Raw genomic sequence first — 23,119 nt, 5'->3', positions numbered from 1 at the left:
CTTAGAGCCAAGAGGAACCCCTAATGCTGCCTGCCGGGTGTGACCCCAAAAATCTAAAACAAATAAATAAATAAATGTGAATTTGAGGCTCGTTCTTTCCACTCCAACATTTCTAGAAGGCCTTAAAGTTCAGATGGGAATGATTGCCCCTCTCAACCGGTGTATGCAACAAGCTTGGGGTTGGGGTTCAGGATGGGAACAACCAGAGAGGTGAGGGGGCAGCACGTGGCTGTGACTCGACTGTGCCCCAGTTCTTGAGAGTCAGCTGGCCGGCCCAGCTGAGGGTTGCGGACAGGCTGAGGGTTGGAAACTTGACATCATCTTCTGAGAAACTCAGGCCAAAGGCACTAAATTGGTTTCGGCCTCAAACCCCACCCCAGTCTTAGCTGGCTGCAGCCCTGATTTCTGGCCCAGGCTTTGTGGGGGTGAAAGGTCAAAGACACCCCTAACATCTCTGTGACTTTCCTTCCTTATTGGTCTCCCCATTCCCATATCTCCCCTGCCCACTTCTTTATCTCCCCCAATTCTGTCTCTCCAACATTGTCTCTGCCACCTCTGACCTCTGACTTGACCTGGGTTTGATCCCTGGCATAGCGTAGGGTCCCCCCCAGCACCACCAGGACTGGTTTCTGAGTGCAGAGTCAGGAGTCAACCCATCAGCCCTGAGCAACGCCGGGTGTGGCCCCCAAACACAACAAAACAGAACAAAAATCTGTCCTTATGCCTCGGTCTCTCTCTGTTTCTCCCTGTTCTTTGCCTGCCTGCCTGCCTGCCTGCCTGCCTGTCTCTATCTCTCTATCTCTCTCTCTCTCTGTGTCACTCCCCACTGCCAAAGAGGGAAAACAAAGGGGGCTGAGTGAGCGAGGCCTTTCTCTGTGTGTGTGTGTGTGTGTGTGTGTCTCTGTTTCTCTGTCTCTGTCTCTGTCTCTCTCCCTCCCTGCCAAAGGGGAAAAGCAAAGTGTGTTGTGAGTTGGTGAGGGTGACCCTCCAGACCCCAAGCTGGACCATCTCTCTCCTGCAGGGAGGAACTGAGGCATTCGGAGGGAGGGGAATGGAAGTGTCTTGGCTGCTCTCAGCCTTGCTCTGGGAACCTCTGACACCCCGAGATGGGCTGTGTCCTCCACCCCTCCAGGGTCAGATGCCACGAGGGTGCGACAGTCGTGGGAGGACCAATATGGGTGTTGGTGCCCCGCATTGCTTTGTGTCACTGGCCCATGAGTAACCACGTGTCACTGGGTGTGGATCCCGTTTCCCGGTAATCCGTGGGGTGTAGGGGTGGGTGTATCCCAGATTGTATTTCTGGTTCTGTCTAATTTCTATTGAAATGTTGGTGGCCACGCCTGGAGTTGAGGAGAGCATATGTGATTCTACGGCTCCATCCCTCTGCAGGTGCAGCCAACTGAACTCAGACCACTGAGCCGCATCTCCAGCCCTTGTATCCCTGTGTTTGCAGATGGGGCTGGAGGCTGGTGCTTCACACACTCTACAGAGCACTTGGCTTATACAGCTGAGGTTATTCTAGCTTCTCTCGTCTTATCTGTGAACATCCCCGGTCTAGCCACACAGCCGCCACACAGTGTGTCTGGTCAAGCAGACAAATAGACACGTACGTGCATTCCACTGATCTTAGCTGTGTTTATTTATCATGTGCTGGTTTGCTCCTGGCCCTGGCCCCCCTGTTCATTTCTGCATTTCTGTCTGCATTTTTATGTGCTGGGCATCTGTATTAGCAAATCCTAGCATCTCCCCAAAACTTGTCCTGATGTGTGGCCTCGGGCTGATGTCTCACTCACTCTCAGGCTTCAGAAGCCAGTGAAGATTGATGAGATAGGAAAGACCCCAAGAGTGGAAGAGAACTGAGTCTAATATGCAGCTGGCACCCCTAAGTCATTCAGGGATTTTTTTTTTTTGGTTTTTGGGCCACACCCGGCAGTGCTCAGGGGTTACTCCTGGCTGTCTGCTCAGAAATAGCTCCTGGCAGGCATGGGGGACCATATGGGACACCGGGATTCGAACCAACCACCTTTGGTTCTGGATCGGCTGCTTGCAAGGCAAACACCTCTGTGCTATCTCTCCGGGCCCTCATTCAGGGATTTTTTTTAGGGGCCATACCTGCTTGGTGCTCAGGGCTTATCCCTGGAAGGGTTTGGGGGACTCTATGGGATGCTGGAGATTGTACCCAGATTGGCCATTTGCAAGGCAAATGCCCTCCTCATTCTATTATTACTCTAACTCCAAGAATTTTCTTTGTGGGGGCCACACCTAGCAGCGCTCAGGGGTTACTCCTGACTCTATGCTCAGAAATTGCTCCTGGCAGGCTTGGGAGACCATATGAAATGCTGGGATTCGAATCACCATTTGTCCTGGAATGGCTATGTGCAAGTCAAACACCCTACTGCTGTGCCACGGTTCCAACCCCCAAGGGATTTAAAAAAAATTTTTTTTAATTTAGTTTTGTTTGTTTTGGAGCCACACCTGGTTGTGCTCAGGGGTTACTCCTGGCTCTGTGCACAGAAATTGTTCCTGGCAGGCTCACGGGACCATATGGGATGCTGGGGATCAAACCGAGGTCCATTCTCTTTAAAACTCACTATAGGTGGGCCCAGAGAGATAGCATAGCGGCGTTTGCCTTGCAAGCAGCTGATCCAGGACCAAAGGTGGTTGGTTCGAATCCCGGTGTCCCATATGGTCCCCCGTGCCTGCCAGGAGCTATTTCTAAGCAGACAGCCAGGAGGAACCCCTGAGCACCGCTAGGTGTGGCCCCCCCAAAAAAGGTGTGAAAAAAACAAAACAAACAAACATAAAAACCTCACTATAGGTAACCAAAAAAAAAGTAATACAATTATGGGGCCAGAAGATAGCACAGTGGTAGGGTGTTTGCCTTGCACGCAGCCGATCCAGGACCAACGGTTGTTCAAATCTCAGCATCCCATATGGTCTCCTGAGCCTGCCAGGAGCAATTTCTCATTGCAGAGCCAGGAGTAGCCCCTGAGCACCGAGGAGTGTTACCCCAAAACAAAAACAAAAACAAATGAACATATACGGGGGTCGGAGTGATAGCACAGTGGTAGGGCGCTGCCGGTTGTGACCCTCAAACCAAATATTTTGGTCTAACTGAAAATGCATCCATGTTTGCATGCATGTCCAAGTGTGTGGATTTCCCCCACCCCCCCATTCCTCTCCTCCCAGGGCCTGCAGCCTCCCACACCCCGCATTCTGCTGTGGGGTGGGTGACCGTTTGAGCACTGGCCTGTGTTTATCACACAGAAGACCTGTTCTGGGGATCTGGCCCTGCAGTCTCTGTTCCCACATGGGAAAATGTTAACTATTTATAGTTGTGCCCCCAGCTCAGCACTGCAGCCTTTTTCTGGTCCTCTTCCCAGCTACCCTACCCCCCCCCACCCTGGCCCCCAGCTGGGGGGGGGCCTTCCGGGCATTGCTCAGTTTAGAATTAGACTCCTGGGTCCCCGAGGCTCCTCTCCAGACTCGGCAGGAGAGGTGAGAGGGCGAGAGAGCGGGTGGAGATTTGGGGGTGGCCTGGGTTTCCTGATAGGGGATCCCCTTCAGTTCCTGGAGTGGACCCACATTCAGGAGATTGGGTGCAGGTCTGTTGTGTTGTGGGGGGGGGCTAGACTCTTCCAGGGGTCTTCCAGATAGGATCCTGATTAACACGTGAGTACAGCAGGGCAGGCTCAGCCCCCCAGCTCTGCCCCGCCATGACACCCCCTTTCTGAGTGTGAGAAAGAGGAGGTTCCTCATCGCAGTGCTATACCCCTGCCCACCCTCCTGTTCTATTCACAGGGCCCCCTGATTTTTAGGCACGCACTGGCCCTTCTCTCTCTCTCTCTCTCTCTCTCTCTCTCTCTCTCTCTCTCTCTCTCTCTCTCTCTCTCTCTCTCTCTCTCTCTCTCCCCCTTTATTTTTATTCTCTCTTTCTTTGTGGGTCACAGTAGGTCTTCCTTCTGGCTCTGCACACAGGAATTACTCCTACAGTGCTTGGGGGACCCATTAGTATGCCTGGGATCAAACCTGGATTGGCTCTGTGCAAGGCAAACTCCCCCTTCCCCGCAGGGGTCTCAAACTCGCCCTGCCCTAGAGGAATCTTTTTTTGTTTTGTTTTGTTTTGTTTTAGTTGTTTGGGTCACACACCCAAAAGTTCAAGGCTTACTACTGACTTTGCACTCAAGGATCACCCCGACTTTGCCTCCTGCAGCACCCAGGTAAATTGAGTTTGAGACCCCTGATTGTAACCCCTCTCTTGCCTATTATTATTATTATTATTATTATTATTATTTTTATTATTTTTATTTATTTTTTTTTTGGTTTTTGGATTACACCCATCAGCACTCAGGGGTTACTCCTGGATCTATGCTCAGAAATCGCTCCTGGCAGGCTCAGGGGACCATATGGGATGCCAGGATTAGAACTGAGGACCTTCTTCATGCAAGGCAAAAGCTTTTACTTCCATGCTATCTCTCCGCCCCCCCACCCCTTGCTCTTTAATTTTTTTTTTTTGATTTTTGGGCCACACCCGGTAACGCTCAGGGGTTACTCCTGGCTATGTGCTCAGAAGTTGCTCCTGGTTTGGGGGACCATATGGGACACCGGGGGATCGAACCGAGGTCCATCCAAGGCTAGCGCAGGCGAGGCAGGCACCTTACCTTACCTTTAGCGCCACCGCCCGGCCCCTACTCTTTAGATCTTAGCATGAATTGTATTTTCTCCTGGGGTGTGGACTCCACTTAAAATCTGAGAGGCAGCAAGATGGATGGAGGGCAGCTTAGGGGCTGGAGAGATAGCACAGTGGTAAGGCATTTGACTTGCACGCGGCCAACACAGGACAGACCCCGGTTCAAATTCCAGCATCCCATATGGTCCACCAAGCCTGCCAGGAGCAATTTCTGAGCACAGAGCTAGAAGTAACCCCTGAGCGTTTCAGAGTGTGACCCCTCCCCCCAAAAAAAGTTTAGCTTAGAAGCCATGTGTGATATGCATATAGCAGTTAGGGCCTTGTAAAAAAGCTGAATTTCTTCTGAAACTTGTTTTTTTTTTTTTTTTTTTTTTTTTTAGTGCTCAGGGATTACTCTTTTTTTTTTTTTTTTTTTTTTTTTTTTTTTTTTTTTTTTTTTTTTTGGTTTTTGGGCCACACCCGGTAACGCTCAGGGGTTACTCCTGGCTATGTGCTCAGAAGTTGCTCCTGGCTTGGGGGACCATATGGGACACCGGGGGATCGAACCGCGGTCCGTCCAAGGCAGCGCTGGCAAGGCAGGCACCTTACCTTTAGCGCCACCGCCCGGCCCCAACTCAGGGATTACTCTTGACTCTACACTCAGAAATAGCCTTTGGGGGACCATATGGGATGCCGGAATTCAAACCACCATCCTTCCGCATGCAAGGCAAACACTTTACCTCCATGCTATCTCTCCGGCCCTTCTTCTGAAATTTTTTTTTTTTTTTTTTTTTTTTTTTTGGTTTTTGGTTTTTGGGCCACACCCGGTAACGCTCAGGGGTTACTCCTGGCTATGCGCTCAGAAGTCGCTCCTGGCTTGGGGGACCATATGGGACGCCGGGGGATCGAACCGCGGTCCGTCTCCTAGGCTAGCGCAGGTAAGGCAGGCACCTTACCTCCAGCGCCACCGCCCGGCCCCCCTTCTTCTGAAATTTAAAAATAAAAATCTCAGCCTGGTAGGCCAGAGGGATAGTACATGGTAGGGCGTTTGCCTTGCACATGGCTGACCCAGGAAAAACCTGGGAAAAACCATCCCCGGCCTCCCATAAGGTCTCCCAAGCCAGGAGCGATTTCTGAGAGCATAGCCAGGAGTAACCCCTGAGCATCACCGGGTGTGGCCAAAAAAAAAAAATCTGCAGGGTCTATATGCCTGGCATGCTGGTGGACCTGAGTTGTATCCCTGGCACCTTATGGCTGACAATGACTTCACCACACCCAGTAATATTTACCTGGTTTTGCTTTAGTCTCTTTGAAGTTTATTTGCTTTTATCTGAATTTTATTTTACTTTTTCTTGGGGGGGGGCAAGCTTACCCAGTTGTGCTCACAGCTTACTCCTTGCTCTGTGCAGAAATCACTCCTGGCAGGCAGATCTTGGGGAGGGGGGCTATTTGTAGTGTAGGGGATCAAAAGTGAGTCAGCTGCATGCGATACAAGCACTGTGCTAACTAGCTATATTGTCTCTCTGGTTCCTTAGGATGAACTCTCGTTTAATCAGTAAACTTTAGTTTATTTATTTTGGAAGCTACTACTGGCTCAGTGCTTTGGGGAACCATATGTGCTGCAGATTGAACTCTGCATTTCTGCAGAAACACACACAACTCTGTCTCTGTCTCTCTTAACCACTTCCTCACTGCCAGGGACTAAACAGGAAAACAGAGACGGAGCAGGAGGCAGATGTTGGAGGTTTGGAGTGGAATTGAAGTGCAAACTCAGCTTCAGAGGAATAGACGCTAATAATGTGTCCAAAGCAGACAGCAAGAAAAGGTCTGGGAGGGTCGGGGCCGGGGTATCTGGGCCCCAAGTACCAAAACTCCTGCGAGGCTCAAGCGCACCCTCTGGCGGCCAAATGGGGGGAAAGGAAGGAAATTCACAGGGCGGGGGCCAACCATGGAGGAACTTGGGGTAGAAACAGAAACGCTGGAAGGCCTGGGTGATGCTTGGGGTTTGCTATATAGAGGTGACAGGAGAATCCGGAAATGTATGTATTCATTTATTTTTCTCTCTTTTTAAATGTTTGGAGGAGGCCACACCTGCAAAGCTTAGGGGTCACTCTTGGGGGATCCTATGGCATGGCAAAGATCAAACCCGGGTCAGCCACATGTAAGGCAAAAACCCTCCTTGATGTCCTATAGCTTGGGGGGATTTTTCGTGTGTGATCCTCGGAGATGAGTGAGTTAAGTTTTCTGTAAATAAATAAATCAGGCAGCCTTGGGCCCTTTGCACTTCTGTCCCCCAGAAGTGATAGGCCCAGGTTTGATGCTCAGTAACATGATGCTCCTGGAGGGACGCTCCAGAAATTCAGAGTATCCCCTTGTGCACCACTGGTGGGCCCCAAGACACACCTCCTTCCATAAGGGCCTATTGATTTCTCCTGCACTGATCCTCCTTATCTCTTCAGCCTTTACTGTCAGGCTTTCTAGTACATTCTATGCATCCTGTCCTGAGCCCTTCACTTGGTTCCTTGCTCACCAAAATAGGAATTTTTTGGGGGGGGTCTTATTTCAGCTGCATGCTCAGGGCCAAGACACAAATTCTTGCATAGTGTCATGATTGCATATGGAAGGTATGCATGGCATTGGCCATCCCGCAGGGCCCCTGGCTCCTATGGAGCTCATTTGAGGGAGTCCTAACTTTGCTAGTCTGTGTATGTGTAAACGCGTGCATGCATGATCCTGGGGTTCAGGGGTCCCCCACTTCTTTCCCTTTGATCCTCTGCCTCCAGGTCGGTCATGACGGCGCCGCTGGGTCTGCCACCAGCCCTGCTGCTCCTGCTGGGCCCGTGGTGGGCGTGGGCCGGCGGGCGCTGCACCTACACCATCGTGCTTGCTCCGCAGAAGCACACGGGCGCCTCCATGTGCTGGAGCGGGGCCCCGGTCAGGCGGCCGGCTTCCCCGGACGCCGCGAACGCCAGCGAGGTGGAGGCGCTGCGCATGCGCGTGGACCAGCTCGAGGCGCTGCTGCGGGAGCTGCGCGCGCAGCTGCGGTCCGAGCCGGGAGTGGGGCCGGACCAAGGAGCGGGGCTTGAGCCCTCTCCGGGGGCGGAGTCAGGACCCGGAGCGAGACCAGAGACGTCACAGGAGGCGGGGCCAGGAGTATCTCCAGGGGCGGAGTCAGGAGCAGGGGCGGAGTCAGGAGCAGGGGTGGGGCCCGGCTCCTCCCTGGCCCTGCTCCAGCAACAAGTGCTCAATGCATCCATCGAGGCCCAGAGTGCCAGAGCCGGCCTCCATCAGCTGGGCACCAAGTTCCAAGAGCTGGCCAAGCTGGTCAGCCAACAGAGCGGCCTCATCGCCCGCCTGGAGCGGCTCTGTCCCGGAGGAGATGCGGTTGGACAGCAGCAGGTAACCCTCAAAGCCTCCCCCAGGTCCCCCAGGCTTTCTAGTTTGTTTTGGGGCCATAGCTGTTGGCACTCAAGAGTTTCTCTTGGCTCCACGCTCAGGATTCACTCTTGGCAGTGCTCCGGGGACCCTATGGCATGCCAGGGATCAAACCCAGGTCGGCTGTATGCAAGGCAAACACCCTCCCTACTGTGCTGTTGCCTTTGTATTTTTTTGTACCCTCAGCCTCTCTATTTCAGCACTCCCAGGCGCGTCCAGAATGGCCCAGGCTGGGGGCAAACCCAAGAGTCTCTTAGCCACAGGGTGGGCATCTGAAAAGCTTCCGCAACTGCATTCTTGAGTCCCCTCCACCTGACATTTGTGGGTCCAGATGAAGTAGCAAATGTGTGTGCATGTTGGTGAGGGGGGGTTCCATAGCCAAAGATCAGCGGACTAGGCCCTTCCTTTGCAAGTGGTGACCCTGATTCCATTTCTGACACCCCATATGGTCCCTCAAGAGCCACCAGAAATGATCCCTGCGGACAGAGCCAGGAGTGAGCCCTGAGCACTCCTAATGTAGGGACAGTGCATTAAAAAAAAAAACAACAAAAAAACAGTGGGGGGCCTGAGAGATAGCATGGAGGTAAAGCGTTTGCCTTGCATGCAGAAGGACGGTGGTTCGAATCCTGGCATCCCATATGGTCCCCCAAGCCAGGAGGATTTCTGAGCACCTAGCCAGGAGTAACCCCTGTGTGTCAGTCACCAGGTGTGGCCCAAAAGCCCAAAAAAAAAAGTGCTTTTTGTTTTGGGGCCAAGCCTGGTGGTACTTAAGGATTAATTTCTGGCTTTGTGCTCGAAAGGGACCCCTGGTGGTGTCCCACGAGGCTGTGAGACAGGCTGTGGAACACCAACAAGGGTTGGTGTGATGAAAGGCCAAGAAATGCCTTAATCCCTTGATGGCTGAATTTGGGCTACAGAGATGGGGTGAAGGGCTCCACTCCCTGCCTGATGGGTTTTGGGAGATTTAGAAGTGCCAGTTTCAAGGGGATGAATGAACACCCAACTTTGGGCTTTTGGGGTTTCAGGTTCTGCCACCGGCTATTCCAGTCAGCCTGGGGGGAGGTAGCAGTGCCAGCAGCAGAAGGTTGGACCCCGAGTCCCAGAGAGAGCAGAGTTGGAGGATGCAGAGGCCTCTGGCCTCCCCACTGTCTGCAGGGCGCCCAGCTGTGCCCACCAAACCAACTGGTAAGAGGATGGGGGGGTTGGGGATGAGCCAGGAAATGAGAAGGAAGAAAGAGACAGGGTTTATTGGGGGGGGGGGGCACACTCAGCAGTGCTTAGGGCTTCCTCCAGGTACTGCATTCAGAAATCACTTCTAGTAGTGCTCGGGAACCCTATGGGATGGCCAGAGGCTTGAACCCGGGTTTGCCGTGAGCAAGGAAATGGCTCTCCGTGCTACCCTGTTCCAGACCCAGAAACTGGTATTTTTTGTTTGTTTGTTTGTTTTTGGTCACTCCTGGCAGCACTCAGGGGTTACTCCTGGCTCTGTGCTCAAAAATTGCTCCTGGCACGGGGACCAGATAGGATGCCAGGATTCGAACCAACATTGGTCCTGGGTCAGCCTCTTGCAAGACAAATGCCTTACCACTGTGCTATCTCTCCAGCTACAGAACCGGAACTTTAATTGCAGATCCTTTTACTGCTGATGGGACTGCAAAGTGATGTTTGGGGCCAGAGAGATAGCATGGAGGCAAGGGTGTTTGTCTTGCAAGCAGGACAGTGGTTCGAATCCAGGCATCCCATATGGTCCGCCGTGCCTGCCAGGGGCCATTTCTGAGCGTAGAGCCAGGAGGAACCCCTGAGCGCTGCTGGCTGTTAACCCCCCCCAAATGGTGACAAATGGGATAAGGAATTTAGGGATGTGATTTTTTTGTTTTTGTTTTTGGGTCACACCCGACAGCGTTCAGGGGTTACTCCTGGCTCTATGCTCAGAAATGGCCCCTGGCAGGCACAGGGGACCATATGGGATACCGGGATTCGAACCACTGTCCTTCTGCATGCAAGGCAAATGCTTTGCCTCCATGCTATCTCTCCAGCCCCTAGGGCTGTGATTTTGGATAAGAACAATATTCTGGTTGTATGTAAAAACAAAAAAGAAACCTTTATCAGGGTGCCCAGAAAATGGCATCCAGGCTCTCATGCATGTAAAGCCTGTACTCTATACACTGGACTACAACCACTGTCCCAGAAGAAGGACTCTTATTTAGGTGAGGAGAACTAGAAAACTTCAGAATGGGGTTTGGAGAGAGAGCATGAAGTTAAGATGTTCGCCTTGCATGCAGAAGGATGGTGGTTCCAATCTCGGCATCCCGAGTCTGCCAGGAGCGATTTCTGAGCGTAGAGCCAGGAGGAACCCCTGAGCGCTGCCGGGTGTGACTCAAAAACGAAAAAGAAAAAAAATTCAGAACAGATCTTTTGGTGAGATGCTGAGCCAGTGTGGTGTGAAGCAGAGAATCAAAGAATCAGCATTGAAGAGCTCCAAGCTTGCCCAGTGCTACTGTGAAAGATGGGCAAACTATAGTTTCACATATTAAGATAGGGGTAGTATGGGACCAGAGCAGTGGCGCTAGAGGTAAGGAGTCTACCTTGCACTAGCCAAGGGCGGACCACGGTTCGATCCCCTGGCATCCCATATGGTGCCTCCAAGCCAGGAGCGATTTCTGAGTGCATAGCAAGGTGTAATCCCTGAGCGTCACTGGGTGTGGCCCCAAAATTAAAAAAAAAAATTAGATGATCTTATGATGGTGAGGGAATGTGAGAGGCAGGACGGCTACTCTGGTGAGGGGGCACAAGGGAGAACCAGGACTTTTCTTCCTGTAAAAAAAAATAAGTGGCTGGGCCAGCTTGTCCCTCTCGCTGCAGGCCCATGGCAGGATTGTGCTGATGCCCAGCAGGCCGGGCATGGACAGAGTGGCGTGTATGAGCTGCGGCTGGGCCGCTACGTGGTGTCAGCCTGGTGCGAGCAGCAGTTGGAAGGTGGAGGCTGGACTGTGATCCAGAGGCGGCAAGATGGTTCAGTCAACTTCTTCACCACCTGGCAGCACTACAAGGTGGGTGCATGTAAGGGGCCCAGGGGAAGCAACATAGCTAAGCTGAGCCTCACAGCCTTGGACTGATGTGCCCTGGTTTTCCTGGCCCGGCAGGTGGGTTTTGGGCAGCCAGATGGTGAATACTGGCTGGGGCTTGAACCTGTGCACCAGCTGACCAGCCGCGGGGACCACGAGCTCCTGGTCCTCCTGGAAGACTGGGGAGGCCGCACGGCCCGCGCCCACTACGATGGCTTCTCCTTGGAGCCCGAAAGCGACCATTACCGCCTGCGTCTTGGCCAGTACCGTGGAGATGCCGGAGATTCGCTTTCCTGGCATAATGACAAGCCCTTTAGCACCATGGACAGAGATCGCGATTCCTACTCTGGTAAAGGGGGTCCTACTTCTGGGGGAGGGGCAGAAATGGGAGGAATCATCTACATTGCTGTAACTGACCTGGGTTCAATCCCTGCTACCACTCTATGGTCCCTGAGCACCACCCAGAGTAAGTGCTGAGCAGAGGAGGGTGCGACCCCCCCCAAAATCAAAGGGTAATAGCATTTCTAATTAGGGGAGAACAGGGTAGTATTTTTTGCTGTTGTTTTTGTTTTTTTGGACCACACCCGGCATTGCTCAGGGGTTACTCCTGGCTGTCTGCTCAGAAATAGCTCCTGGCAGGCACGGGGGACCTTATGGGACACCGGGATTCGAACCAATCACCTTTGGTCCTGGATCGGCTGCTTGCAAGGCAAATGCTGCTGTGCTATCTCTCCGGTCCCAGGGTAGTTAGTTTTTGTTTCCTTATTATGGTGGGGAGATTCGGGGACAGGATGTAAGAGTCCATTCAAGTAGATGGGACCAATGGATGGCAGGATCTGGTAACCTTTTATTTTGGTGAAGGGGGGACATAATCTCTCTCCCCACTCCCTCAGGTAACTGTGCCCTGTACCAGCGGGGAGGCTGGTGGTACCATGCTTGTGCCCATTCCAACCTGAACGGCGTATGGCACCGGGGAGGACACTACCGCAGCCGCTACCAGGATGGCGTTTACTGGGCCGAGTTCCGAGGTGGGGCCTATTCCCTAAAGAAGGCAACCATGCTCATCCGGCCCCTGAGGCTGTGACCATTCATCTTCCTGGGGAGGTCACTTCCTCTGTAACTCTGTAGAGGACCATGCTGCACCCAACTTCCCCTTCCCAGTATCCTCCAAATATCCCCCCACCCGTTCCTGGGATGCCCTGAAATCAAGGATTGATTTCTTTCTTGATTATATTGCAGTCTTTAACAGAAAATACCCAAAGACTTGGGGGTCAACTAGGGTGCGTGTATTTGCCTTGCACATGACTGACCCAACCAAAGCAATCCCATATGGTCCCCTAAATCTGCCAGAATTAATCTCTGAGTACTTCTGGGTGTGGCCCCAAAACAAAACAACAAAAATTATCCAAAGACTTGCTGCTGTCATATGGTCTAAACACGTGTGTGTGTGTGTGTGTGTGTGTGTGTGTGTGTGTAGTTTACTCCCCCTGCCCTCCTTCCTCTCCCTCCTCCTCCTCCTCCTCCTCCTCCTCCTCCATGAGGTCCTCCAGGATGAGATTATCTAGGTCTTCTATGAGGCTTCCCTGGCTCACACAAGTGGCCACGGTGGATCCGCTGCTGATGTGGAGTTCGCTGGGGTACAGAACCTTGGGACGCCGGTTCTGGGGGTTCGGCCAATATATGCCTGGCACGCGGGGCTCTGGGGGAGGAAGATATACTGGGTTAGGGGGGAGTGTGAAGGGGAAAGGGGTAGAGCTATAGGGGTTCCTGGAAGTGAAATTCACAGGTTGAAATTAACGGGTGAAAGTTCCCGAGGGGCCGGAGCAGTGGCACAAGTGGTAGGGCGTTTGCCTTGCATGCGCTAACCTAGGACAGCTTGTGGTTTGATCCCCTGGCTCCGCAGTTCGACTCCCTGGCATTCCAAATTGTCCCCCAAGCCTAAAGTGATTTCTGAACGCATAGCGAAGAGTAATCGCTGAGCGTCACCTGATGTGGCCCAAAAAACAAAAAACAAAAAAAGAAAAGAAAAAGTAATTTCTCAGGGAACAGCAGATAAAAACACGCCTCTAGAGGCCCGAGTGCCCGGCATCCCATAAGGTCCCCCAAACCTGCTAGGAGTAATTTCTGAGCACAGAGCCAAGGCTAAGCCCTGAGTGCCACCATGGCTGGTGTAGCTAGCCCCCACCGAAAACAGGTAACATATACTTAAAAAAACAAAAGGAGGCCAAATGATAGGTTTGGGGGGAGAAAGCTCGCCTTGTACACAACAGATCCGATTCCCAGCATCCCATAGGGTCCCCCTGAGCACTGCCAGATGTGACCCGAAAGCTAAAAACCAAGTGAAAGAAAGTATTGACCGAACAGAGGAGGCTGGAGTGACAGGCCAGTGGCTAGGGCGTTTGTCTTGAACGCAGCAGAACCGGGTTCGATTCCCGGCATCCCATAGGGTCCTCCGAACCTGCCAGGAGTGATACCTGAGTGCAGACAGAGCCAGGAGGAGTAAGCCCTGATCTCACCAGGTGTACCTCCAAAACCAAACAAAACCAGAACAAAAGTCCATTATATTAGGCTCTGTGATGGATAGGGACGAGTAGGGAGGCCGGGCATCTTATTCAGGACACAAGAGAAATAAAAAGGGGAGGGGGTAGTGCCTGATGGCGCTGGAATTCTTAGCACGAGGGATGGAAGCACATGGAATACCTTCAAGGGGAACCTGGTGTGTGTATGTGTGTAGACACATCTGGAACAACAGTCTCCATCAAGGGGTTGCCCAGGACCTGGGACACAGAGATGGGGCAAGAGGCTCTAAGTTGGATCCCAGGCACCCTATGCTGGAGGTGGATCAGTTTTTTGTTTGTTTGTTTGTTCGTTTTGAGCCACCACTGGCAGTGCTCTACTGTTACTCCTGGTCTATGCTCAGAAATTGTTGGGGCCGGGCGGTGGCGCAAGAGGTAAGGTGCCTGCCTTACCTGCGCTAGCCTTGGACAGGACCTCGGTTCGATCCCCCGGCGTCCCATATGGTCCCCCAAGCCAGGAGCGACTTCTGAGCACACAGCCAGGAGTAACCCCTGAGCGTCACCGGGTGTGGCCCAAAAACCAAAAAAAAAAAAAAAAAAAAAAAAAAAAAAAGAAATTGTTCCTGTCGAGTTTGGGAACCATATGGGATGCCAGAGATTGAACCCAGGTTGGCCCTGTGCAATAGCTACCGCTGTGCTATTGCTCTGGCCCCTGAAGGCCTGCCTGAAAACCAGAGACTTAAGATGCCAAAGGAGCATCAGATAGTACTAGCCGAGACCTGGGCAGCAGCCCTCCCAAAGCACAATAGGAACACTGACTGGGGTGGGGTGGGGCTGGGCTCACCTTGCCTATTCCTATTGCGTTGCTCCCTGTCTTGGCCCCGTCGAGGAGGAAGGATCCGCGTAGGATACACAGGGAAACCACACCGATAGCAAGAAGAAGCGTTCCCCATCTGGGCCCATCCTCTGGGGGCACACAGGAGTGTCAGGTCATGGCCCAGTGGGTCCAACATCACCCCACTCCCAGCCCCAGGGTTGATGGATGGAGGAGGGGCCCTGGGGGTCAGTGCCCTCACTTGAAGCTATGATGGCAATTAGGACACAGGAACTCGGCCACACCCCACATCTTATCCTCAGGGACGGGATCATATTTTCTGTGGCATCTCCTGCACCGGGAAACCTGGACGGAGAGAGGGAGAGTTTGAGGGAGGGCAGCACATTGTGGGGACATACAGGGGTGAGGCTTTGATTGCAGGGAGATCAGATTCTGGGGACACTGGGCCAGAGAGATAGCATGGAGGTAGGGCGTTTGCCTTGCGTGCAGAAGGGCAGTAGTTCAAATCCCGGCATTCCATATGGTCCCCCAAGCCTGCCAGGGGCGATTTCTGAGCGTAGTCAGGAGTAACACCTGAGCCCTTCTGTGTGTGACCCAAAAACAAAAAAAAAAAACAGAATCTGGGGTCATGTCTCCGAGAAAGTTTGGCAAGAAGGTTTTTTTTGGAGGGGCAGGGCTAGTGGCACCTTCTTCCGAGTTGCCACCCGGCGCCACCACACATTGTCGCAGTCTTGGCAGGCGAACTGTTTGTCTTCGGAATCGATGACCCCTTCCTGGGCCCTCTGGAACATTGCCACATTGGCCACGGTGAGCGGCATGAGGGCCTCAGCAACAGCCTAAAGGGGGGTGGGGGCGGGGGACAGAAGGGGTTTTGGGAATGAGATTAGGGCTCACCTTGTCGCACCCGCTGAACTGTCCCCCTCTCCCATGGCAGTGCTTACCTGAATCTCAGGATTCTCTCTCATATTCTCTGGGGGCTCCTGGGTGGAGATAGTGGGGTGGGGGGAAAGAGACCTTTTTTTTTTTCTTTTTTTTTTTTTGGTTTTTGGGCCACACCCGGTGACGCTCAGGGATTACTCCTGGCTATGCGCTCAGAAGTTGCTCCTGGCTTGGGGGACCATATGGGACGCCGGGGGATCGAACCGCAGTCCGTCTCCTAGGCTAGCGCAGGTAAGGCAGGCACCTTACCTCGAGCGCCACCGCCCGGCCCCGAAAGAGACCTTCTTAAGAACGGGGATGTAGGGGCCGGAGAGATAGCATGGAGGTAAGGCATTTGACTTTCATGCAGAAGGTCATCGGTTCAAATCCCGGCGTCCCATATGGTCCCCTGTGCCTGCCAGGAGCAATTTCTGAGCATGAAGCCAGGAATAACCCCTGAGCACTGCCGGGTGTGACCCAAAAAAAACCACAAAAAAAAAAAAAAAAAAAACCGGGGATGTCTATAACCCCTCCCCACAAGAAGCAAACTAAGCAACACTCATTTCTCCAGAGACCTGGTTCACTACCTCCTGATAAGTTGGTACCTCTTAGCTCCATTGCTCAGATGAGGAAAACTGAGGCCCAAGGCTGGAGCTAGGGGGAGTCCCAGAGTGACAGGACAGCAGGGAGGGTGCTTAGCCTCACAAGTGGCTGTCCAGGTTTTTATTTTTTGTTTTTTTTTTTTGTTTTGTTTTTTTTTTGTTTTTGTTTTTTTTTGGGCCACACCCAGCGGTGCTCAGGGGTTACTCCTGGCTGTCTGCTCAGAAATAGCTCCTGGCAGGCACGGGGGACCATATGGGACACCGGGATTTGAACCAACCACCTTTGGTCCTGGATCGGCTGCTTGCAAGGCAAACACTGCTGTGCTATCTCTCCGGGCCTATTTTTTGTTTTTTGGGCCATAACCGGTGACACTCAGGGGTTACTCCTGGCTCTGAGCTCAGAAATCTCTCCTGGCCAGGCCCGGAGAGATAGCACAGCAGCATTTGCCTTGCAAGCAGCCGACTCAGGACCAAAGGTGGTTGGTTCGAATCCCGGTGTCCCATATGGTCCCCCGTGCCTGCCAGGAGCTATTTCTGAGCACACAGCCAGGAGTAACCCCTGAGCACCGCCGGGTGTGGCTCAAAAACCAAAAACCAAAAAAAAAAAAAAAAAAAAAAAGAAATCTCTCCTGGCAGGCACGGGGGACCATAAGGGATGCCAGGGATCGAACCAATATCTGTCCTGGGTCAGCCACATGCGAGGCAAATGCCATACCACTATGCTATCGCTCTGGCCCCATGCCCAGATTTTATCCCATTCATCCCATAGGGTCCCTCCTGAGTACTGCCTGGAGTGAGTCCTAAGGTGTGTGCCCCAAAAAACAATCAATTTAGTACAGCAGGAAGGTGCTTGCCTTACACGACTCACCCGGGTTCGATCCACGGCACCTAATGAGCCCTCCAGAGCACCATGTGGTATGGCCTCCCCCCAAAAAACTAAAAGAACCTCAAAAGGAACTAAAGCACTAGTGTAGCAGGAAGGGCATTTTGCCTTGCACATGGCAGACCCAAATTGGAACTCCGGCACCCCATAGAGTCCCGCGAGTGCTGCCAGGAGTGAACCCCTAAGTACCTCTGGGTATGGCCCCCAAAACAAAACAAAAATTCAAGGGACTGGAGTGACAGTACAGCAGGTTAAGACTCTTGCCCTGCACACAGCTGACTCGGGTTTGATCCCCGCCATCCTAAATAGGTCCCCCAAGCCTGCAAGCCCAGATTCCCAGGCACTGAACTAGGAGTAAGTCCTGAGCGTGGCTAGGTGTGGCCCTAAATAAGACAAAACACTCCAAAGATGGAGAGTAGGCTGAGGGAGGTGGTTCACCCATAGAACCATATCTGCAGTGATAAAATTAAGTATTTAATTAAAAAAAGTAATTTAGGGCAGGAGAGATAACATGAAGGTAAGGCAGTTGCTTTGCATGCAGAAGGTCCGTGGTTCGAATCCCGGCATCCCATATGGTCCCCTGAGCCTGCCAGGAGCCATTTCTGAGCATAGAGCCAGGAGTAACCCCTGAGTGCTCCCAGTGTGACCCAAAAAAACAAAAAAAAAAAGAATATTTCATTTAATATTAAAAATCACACTGGGGGGCCCGGAGAGATAGCACAGCGGTGTTTGCCTTGCAAGCAGCCAATCTAGGACCAAAGGTGGTTGGTTCCAATCCCGGTCTCCCATATGGTCCCCCCTGCCTGCCAGGAGCTATTTCTTTTTTTTTTTTTTTCTTTTTGGTTTTTGGGCCACACCTGGCGGTGCTCAGGGGTTACTCCTGGCTGTCTGCTCAGAAATAGCTCCTGGCAGGCATGGGGGACCATATGGGACACCGGGATTGCAAGGCAAACGCCACTGTGCTATCTCCGGGCCCCAGGAGCTATTTCTGAGCAGATAGCCAGGAGTAACCTCTGAGCACCGCTGGGTGTGACCCCAAAAAAAACCAAACAAACAAACAAAATCACACTGGGGGGGCAGAGCAGTGGTGCAAGCGGAAAGGCATCTGCCTTGCACACACTTACCTAGTATGGACCAGGGTTCAATCCCCCGGCGTCCAATATGGTCCCCCAAGCCAGGAGTTTTTTTACTTTTTTATTTTTGGGTCACACCGCCAGCGCTCAGGGGTTACTCCTGGCTCTACGCTCAGAAATCACCCCTGGCAGGCACGGGGGACCATATGGGATGCCGGGATTCGAGCCACTGTCCTTCTGCAGGTAAGGCAAATGCCTTACTGCCATGCTACTTCTCCGGCCCCCAGGAGTGAATTCTGAGCACATAGCCAGAAGTAACTCCTGAGTGTCACCGCACATCAATTAATATTTTAACATTTAATATTGATATTAATATTAAATCTTCCTGCCCCCAGCAACATGAAGGGTAACAACTTCCCCAACTCTGCCGGCAGACTTTCCATTTCCAACACCAAAGCCAGCTGAGGGGCAAGCAAGAGCGGTGAGCTAGGCCTGAAAACCTCACTCACATTCAGTCTGCACCCTAGGCCCCCCATCTGCTCAGCCCATTGGTTATAAATTCATTCCTCTTCCGGAGGACACTTTCCAGCCCAACTCTCTGGCCAGGAATCTCTCTTCTCAAGGTGGGTGGTGCTTCCTCCTGCAGGCAGTCTTCCCTGACTTCCTGTAGTGGATGTGGGGGAAGGGAGGGCAGAATGACACCATTTCTTTGCATTCCTGACCTCAGGGGACAAATTGCTCCTTTCTCTTTCTTGTTTTTTCAGTGGCTATACACAGGGACCTTGGACTCCCACAGAATTATTGGGGGTTGGGGGCTGGAGCAAGAGCACAGTAGACAGGGCCTTTGCCTGGCATGTGGCCTACCTGAGTTTGACCTCAGACTCCCATATGGGTGGGTGGGGGGAACCAGCCTGCCAGGAGTGATTTCTTGAGCACAGAACCAGGAGTCAGTCCTGAGCACTGCCAGGCACGGCTCCCAAACAAACAAAAACGGGCCACAGCGAGAGCATAGCTGGGAGGGTTTTTGCCTTGCACTCGGCCTACCCGTGACAGACCCTGGGACAGATCTCCGGCATCTCATATGGTCCTCCAAGCTTGCCAGGAGCGATTTCTGAGCACAGAGAGAGGAGTAACCCCAGCGCTGCTGGTTGTGGCCCAAAATCCCCCTCCAAAAAAGATTTAATGGGGTTCGGACAGGAGCAGTAGAGGTGGCGTGTGTCTCTGTGTGTGTGTCTCTCTGCTGCACCCCAGTTTACCTGGGTGTTGAGGTTATTACCCAGATTCTGGTCATCCATCTGCTTGACCTCTGGAAAGTGGGGGAAAAAGAAGGCAGGTCAGGTCACATTATTACATAATCGGCCCCACCCCCAGTTTGGGAGAGTTTTAGGGGTCCCCAGGAACCTCCAACAGGACCATTTTCCATGATACATTCTCAGGGAACTTACTCCCTGTGGTCCAAATACGCCTGTCTGCCCTCCCCACACTCGCTGTTACCCCCCCCCCAAACCCATACTGTGCCCACAACTAGGGCGAAGTAGGTAGGGTTGGTAGTGGAGGCCTCCCCAAAAGTCACCATGCACGATTGTGCGCCCCACGTTGATGTGGTCGGTGTCGAAATTCCTCATCAGGACATCTGCATATGTGGGGGAGACCTTCCCATGAAAAGTCTCCCGCAGGCGCCGGATGCTTTTCTCCAGCTGGGATGGAGAGGGAGAGGGAGAGGATTGAGGTCTCAGTGGGGTGCATGGAATAGCTCGCCCCTTTCCCCATTCCCGCCCCTCCAGGCCCTGAACTTGACCTTGGATCCCAGCCATCTACTACCTCGATTTCCTCCATCACCCCCCCACACCACTCCCCACGGGGGCCTCTCCTGGAAAAACCCAAAGTCCCCCACTGGAGGGAGCGGGAAGCCGTCGGGGCTGCGAGTGGCGTGCCAACCCGGGCGAGGACCAGGTCAGGCGCCATCCGGACCCTCTGACCTGACCCGAGCCCCCCACTTTTTACCTCCCCGAGGTCGGAGGACCACGATCCCGCATCATTCCCGAGGGGGCGCGCGCCCCAAAATCACACCCACGGGAGGGAAGGTTGCGCTGCGCCCAGGTGCCCGGACACTCGCTCAGAGACGCACCCCAATTCCCCGGGAATTCCCCAATGCCAAGTTCTACCTGGACTCTTACCTGGACCATGGCTGCTGTGGGATCCTCACCTTCCCCAGCGGCGTCCATGCCGTGCGCTCTGCGGCTCCAAAACCTGCGCGCGCGTTAGGCGGAGCGGGGCGGGACGTGGGCGGCTCCTCCTTCCTCCTCGTCTTTCGCTTTCGATTCCCGGGGATGGGTGGGACCGGGGGGAGCGGTGGGTGCTCGGGGAGGGGACCCGCAGGCTCCGCCTCTCCACTCACCGGCACACACGTCCTGCCGGCTACCCGGTTTTGCGCTCTGCGGTGCGCACTAGGCGGTGCTCGCGGTGTGGCAAGATCCCTGGAGCCTGTCATCTATGTCATATGTCCCCGGGGAAACCCAGGCGTCATCCCCGAGCCTCCCCGCGGGAATCTGGCGCGCCCCTCTTTATCCCAGACACCCCATCTCTCCAGGGAATTAGTGCAATGGGGACTTTGGCGGCTCCATCCTGTGGGTGGGGGCCTGGCAGTGTTTGTTTGGCTTTTGAGTTTGGGGGCACACCCATTGGCGCTCAGGAGTTCCTCCTGGCTCTGCGCTCAGAAATCGCTCCTGGCAGGCTCTGGGGAGCGTATGGGATGTCGGGATTCGAACCCGGGTCTGTCCCGTTTTGGCAGCGTGGAAAGGCAAACGCCCTACCGCTGTACTATCTCTCCGGCCCATAACCAAGACTCTTGAGTGTGGACGAGGTAGTGGGAGGTTCAGAGCCAGAGTGCAGGTCCCCAAGTTTGTGGGTGGTGGGGAAGGAGATAGCACAGCGGCGTTTGCCTTGCAAGCAGCCGATCCAGGGCCTAAGGTGGTTGGTTCGAATCCCGGTGTCCCATATGGTCCCCTGTGCCTGCCAGGAGCTATTTCTGAGCAGACAGCTCAGTAACCCCTGAGCTGGTGTGGCCCAAAAACCAAAAAGAAAAAAAAGAAAAAAAATTCTGCAGCCCCAGGGTTTTAAGGAACCTGCACCGGAAATAAGTAAAGCTGTTGTTCAGTTTTAGTGGCTACAGCTGGCTGATTCCTTCCTCAGGGAGGATGGGGAATCCAATCTTGGTGGGTTGAGCACCGCAGGGTGTGGCCCAAAAACAAACAAGCAAAAAAATCGCTCCTGGGAGGCAGGGGGATCATATGGGATGCCAGGGATCAAACTCGGCTCTGTCCCAGGTTAGCCCTGTGCAAGGTAAACGCCCTACCGCTGTGCTATCACTCCAGCCTCAGGTTGTCACATTCAGAGGCCAAGCAGCAGAAGTGTGTTAGAATGAATGTCTTGGACCCGGAGAGATAGCACAGCGGCGTTTGCCTTGCAAGCGGCAGATCCAGGACCAAAGGTGGTTGGTTCGAATCCCAGTGTCCCATATGGTCCTGCCAGGATCTATTTCTGAGCAGACAGCCAGGAGTAACCCCTGAGGAATGCAGGGTGTGACCCCCCCCCCCACAAAAAAATGAATGTCTTCCAAGTTTTGCGGATTTTTTTTGTTTGAATTTCTTTTCTTTTCTTTTTTCCTTTTGTTTTTTGGGTCACACCTGGCGGCACTCGAGTTACTCCTGGCTTTCTGCTCAGAAATCGCTCCTGGCAGGCTCGGGTACCATATTGGATGCCGGGATTTGAAGCATTGTCGTCCCTGGGTCGGCCACTTGCAAGGCAAATGCCCTACCGCTGCACTATCTCTCCAGCCCATTTATATTTCTTTTGTTTTTTAATATATTTATTTAAAAACCTTGATTAAAAACATGATTATGGTTGGGTTTCAGTCATGTAAAAACACCCCCTTCACCAGTGCAACATTTCCATCCCCAATGTCCCAAATCTCCTTCCTCCCCACCTCACCCCGCCTGTACTCGAGACAGGCTTTCTACTTCCCTCATTCATTCTCATTGTTAGGATAGTTCTCAATGTAGTTATTTCTCTAACTACACTCATCATTCTTTGTGGTGAGCTTCATGAAGTGAGCTGGAACTTCCAGCCCTCCTCTCTTTTGTCTCTGAAAATTATATTTTTCGTTTGTATTTCTGGAGCCACACTTGGTGATGCTCAGGGGTGACTCCTAATTCTGCACTCAGGAATCACTCTTTGGGGCACTCTGGGGACTCCAGGATTCTGAAGATTAAATCAGATTAAATCTGAGTCAATGGGACAACATGAAGTACCCTCTCTGCTGTGCTCTCCCTTCAGCTCCAACGTCATTCATTATGTAAAGAGACTTGTTTGTTTGTTTTGTTTTTGTGCCACACCCGGTGACACTCAGGAGTTACTCCTGGCTATGTGCTCAGAAATTTTTCTGGCTTGGGGATGTTACTCCTCTCCCCCAACTTCCTGTTTTGCTCACCTTGAGAGGCAGAAGGGGAATTCAGGGGGGTCAGTGAGAGGCTCTGTGCCTGAAATAGGCTGCTTAAAAGTTTATGAGAGATGGGCCTGGATAGATAGCATGGAGGTAGGGCATTTGCCTTGCATGCAGAAGGACGGTGGTTCGAATCCCGGCATCCCATATGGTCCCCTGAGCCTGCCAGGAGCGATTTCTGAGCTTAGAGCCAGGAGGAACCCCTGAGCGCTGCCAGGTGTGACCCAAAAACAGAAACAAAAAGGTTATGAGAGAAGCCAGACCTGTTGGCTAGGGCATTGCATAAAACTTCATGTCTCCTCAAAACTGACTGCCTATGGATCATTTCCTCACTGCCACCCTGAGACCAGCGGCTGGAGGGAGTTGCAGGTGCTTGTTCCGGACTGGAGGAGAAAGGCCTCACCATCCATCTCACCATCACCCATCACCATCCAGAACTCAATAATTAATATGTTTTTCAACAGCCGGGGATCGAACCGGTGTCCGTGCTGGGTCAGCCATGTGCAAGGTAGACGCCCTGTCACTGTGCCAATGTTCCAGCCCCTTGTTTGTTTGTTTTTTTAGTTTTTGGGCCACACCTGGCGGGCTCAGGGGTTACTCCTGGCTGTTCGCTCAGAAATAG

At 52.9% G+C, this 23,119-nt stretch overlaps 2 protein-coding genes across 2 annotated transcripts; one reads left to right on the top strand and one right to left on the bottom strand.

Moving 5' to 3' along the window:
- The first annotated feature begins 7,459 nt into the window (after positions 1-7,459).
- Positions 7,460-12,275, top strand: ANGPTL6 (angiopoietin like 6). The gene is made up of 5 exons (XM_049787980.1): positions 7,460-8,068; positions 9,130-9,289; positions 10,967-11,154; positions 11,248-11,518; positions 12,063-12,275. The coding sequence occupies exons 1-5, from the start codon at positions 7,460-7,462 to the stop codon at positions 12,251-12,253; spliced, it is 1,419 nt and encodes a 472-aa protein (XP_049643937.1). The 3' UTR covers positions 12,254-12,275.
- Positions 12,276-12,647: 372 nt separating this feature from the next.
- On the bottom strand, positions 12,648-20,487 carry SHFL (shiftless antiviral inhibitor of ribosomal frameshifting). Its single transcript, XM_049788340.1, has 8 exons — positions 20,203-20,487; positions 19,570-19,693; positions 19,253-19,302; positions 15,462-15,500; positions 15,207-15,356; positions 14,762-14,865; positions 14,530-14,651; positions 12,648-12,868 (listed from the first exon to the last, which is right to left on the bottom strand). The coding sequence occupies exons 1-8, from the start codon at positions 20,485-20,487 to the stop codon at positions 12,648-12,650; spliced, it is 1,095 nt and encodes a 364-aa protein (XP_049644297.1).
- Positions 20,488-23,119: the final 2,632 nt, after the last annotated feature.

The sequence above is a fragment of the Suncus etruscus genome, chromosome 15 (assembly GCF_024139225.1).
Source record: "Suncus etruscus isolate mSunEtr1 chromosome 15, mSunEtr1.pri.cur, whole genome shotgun sequence".
Classification (NCBI taxonomy): Eukaryota; Metazoa; Chordata; class Mammalia; order Eulipotyphla; family Soricidae; genus Suncus; species Suncus etruscus.
This window is presented reverse-complemented; position numbering and strand designations above follow the sequence as displayed.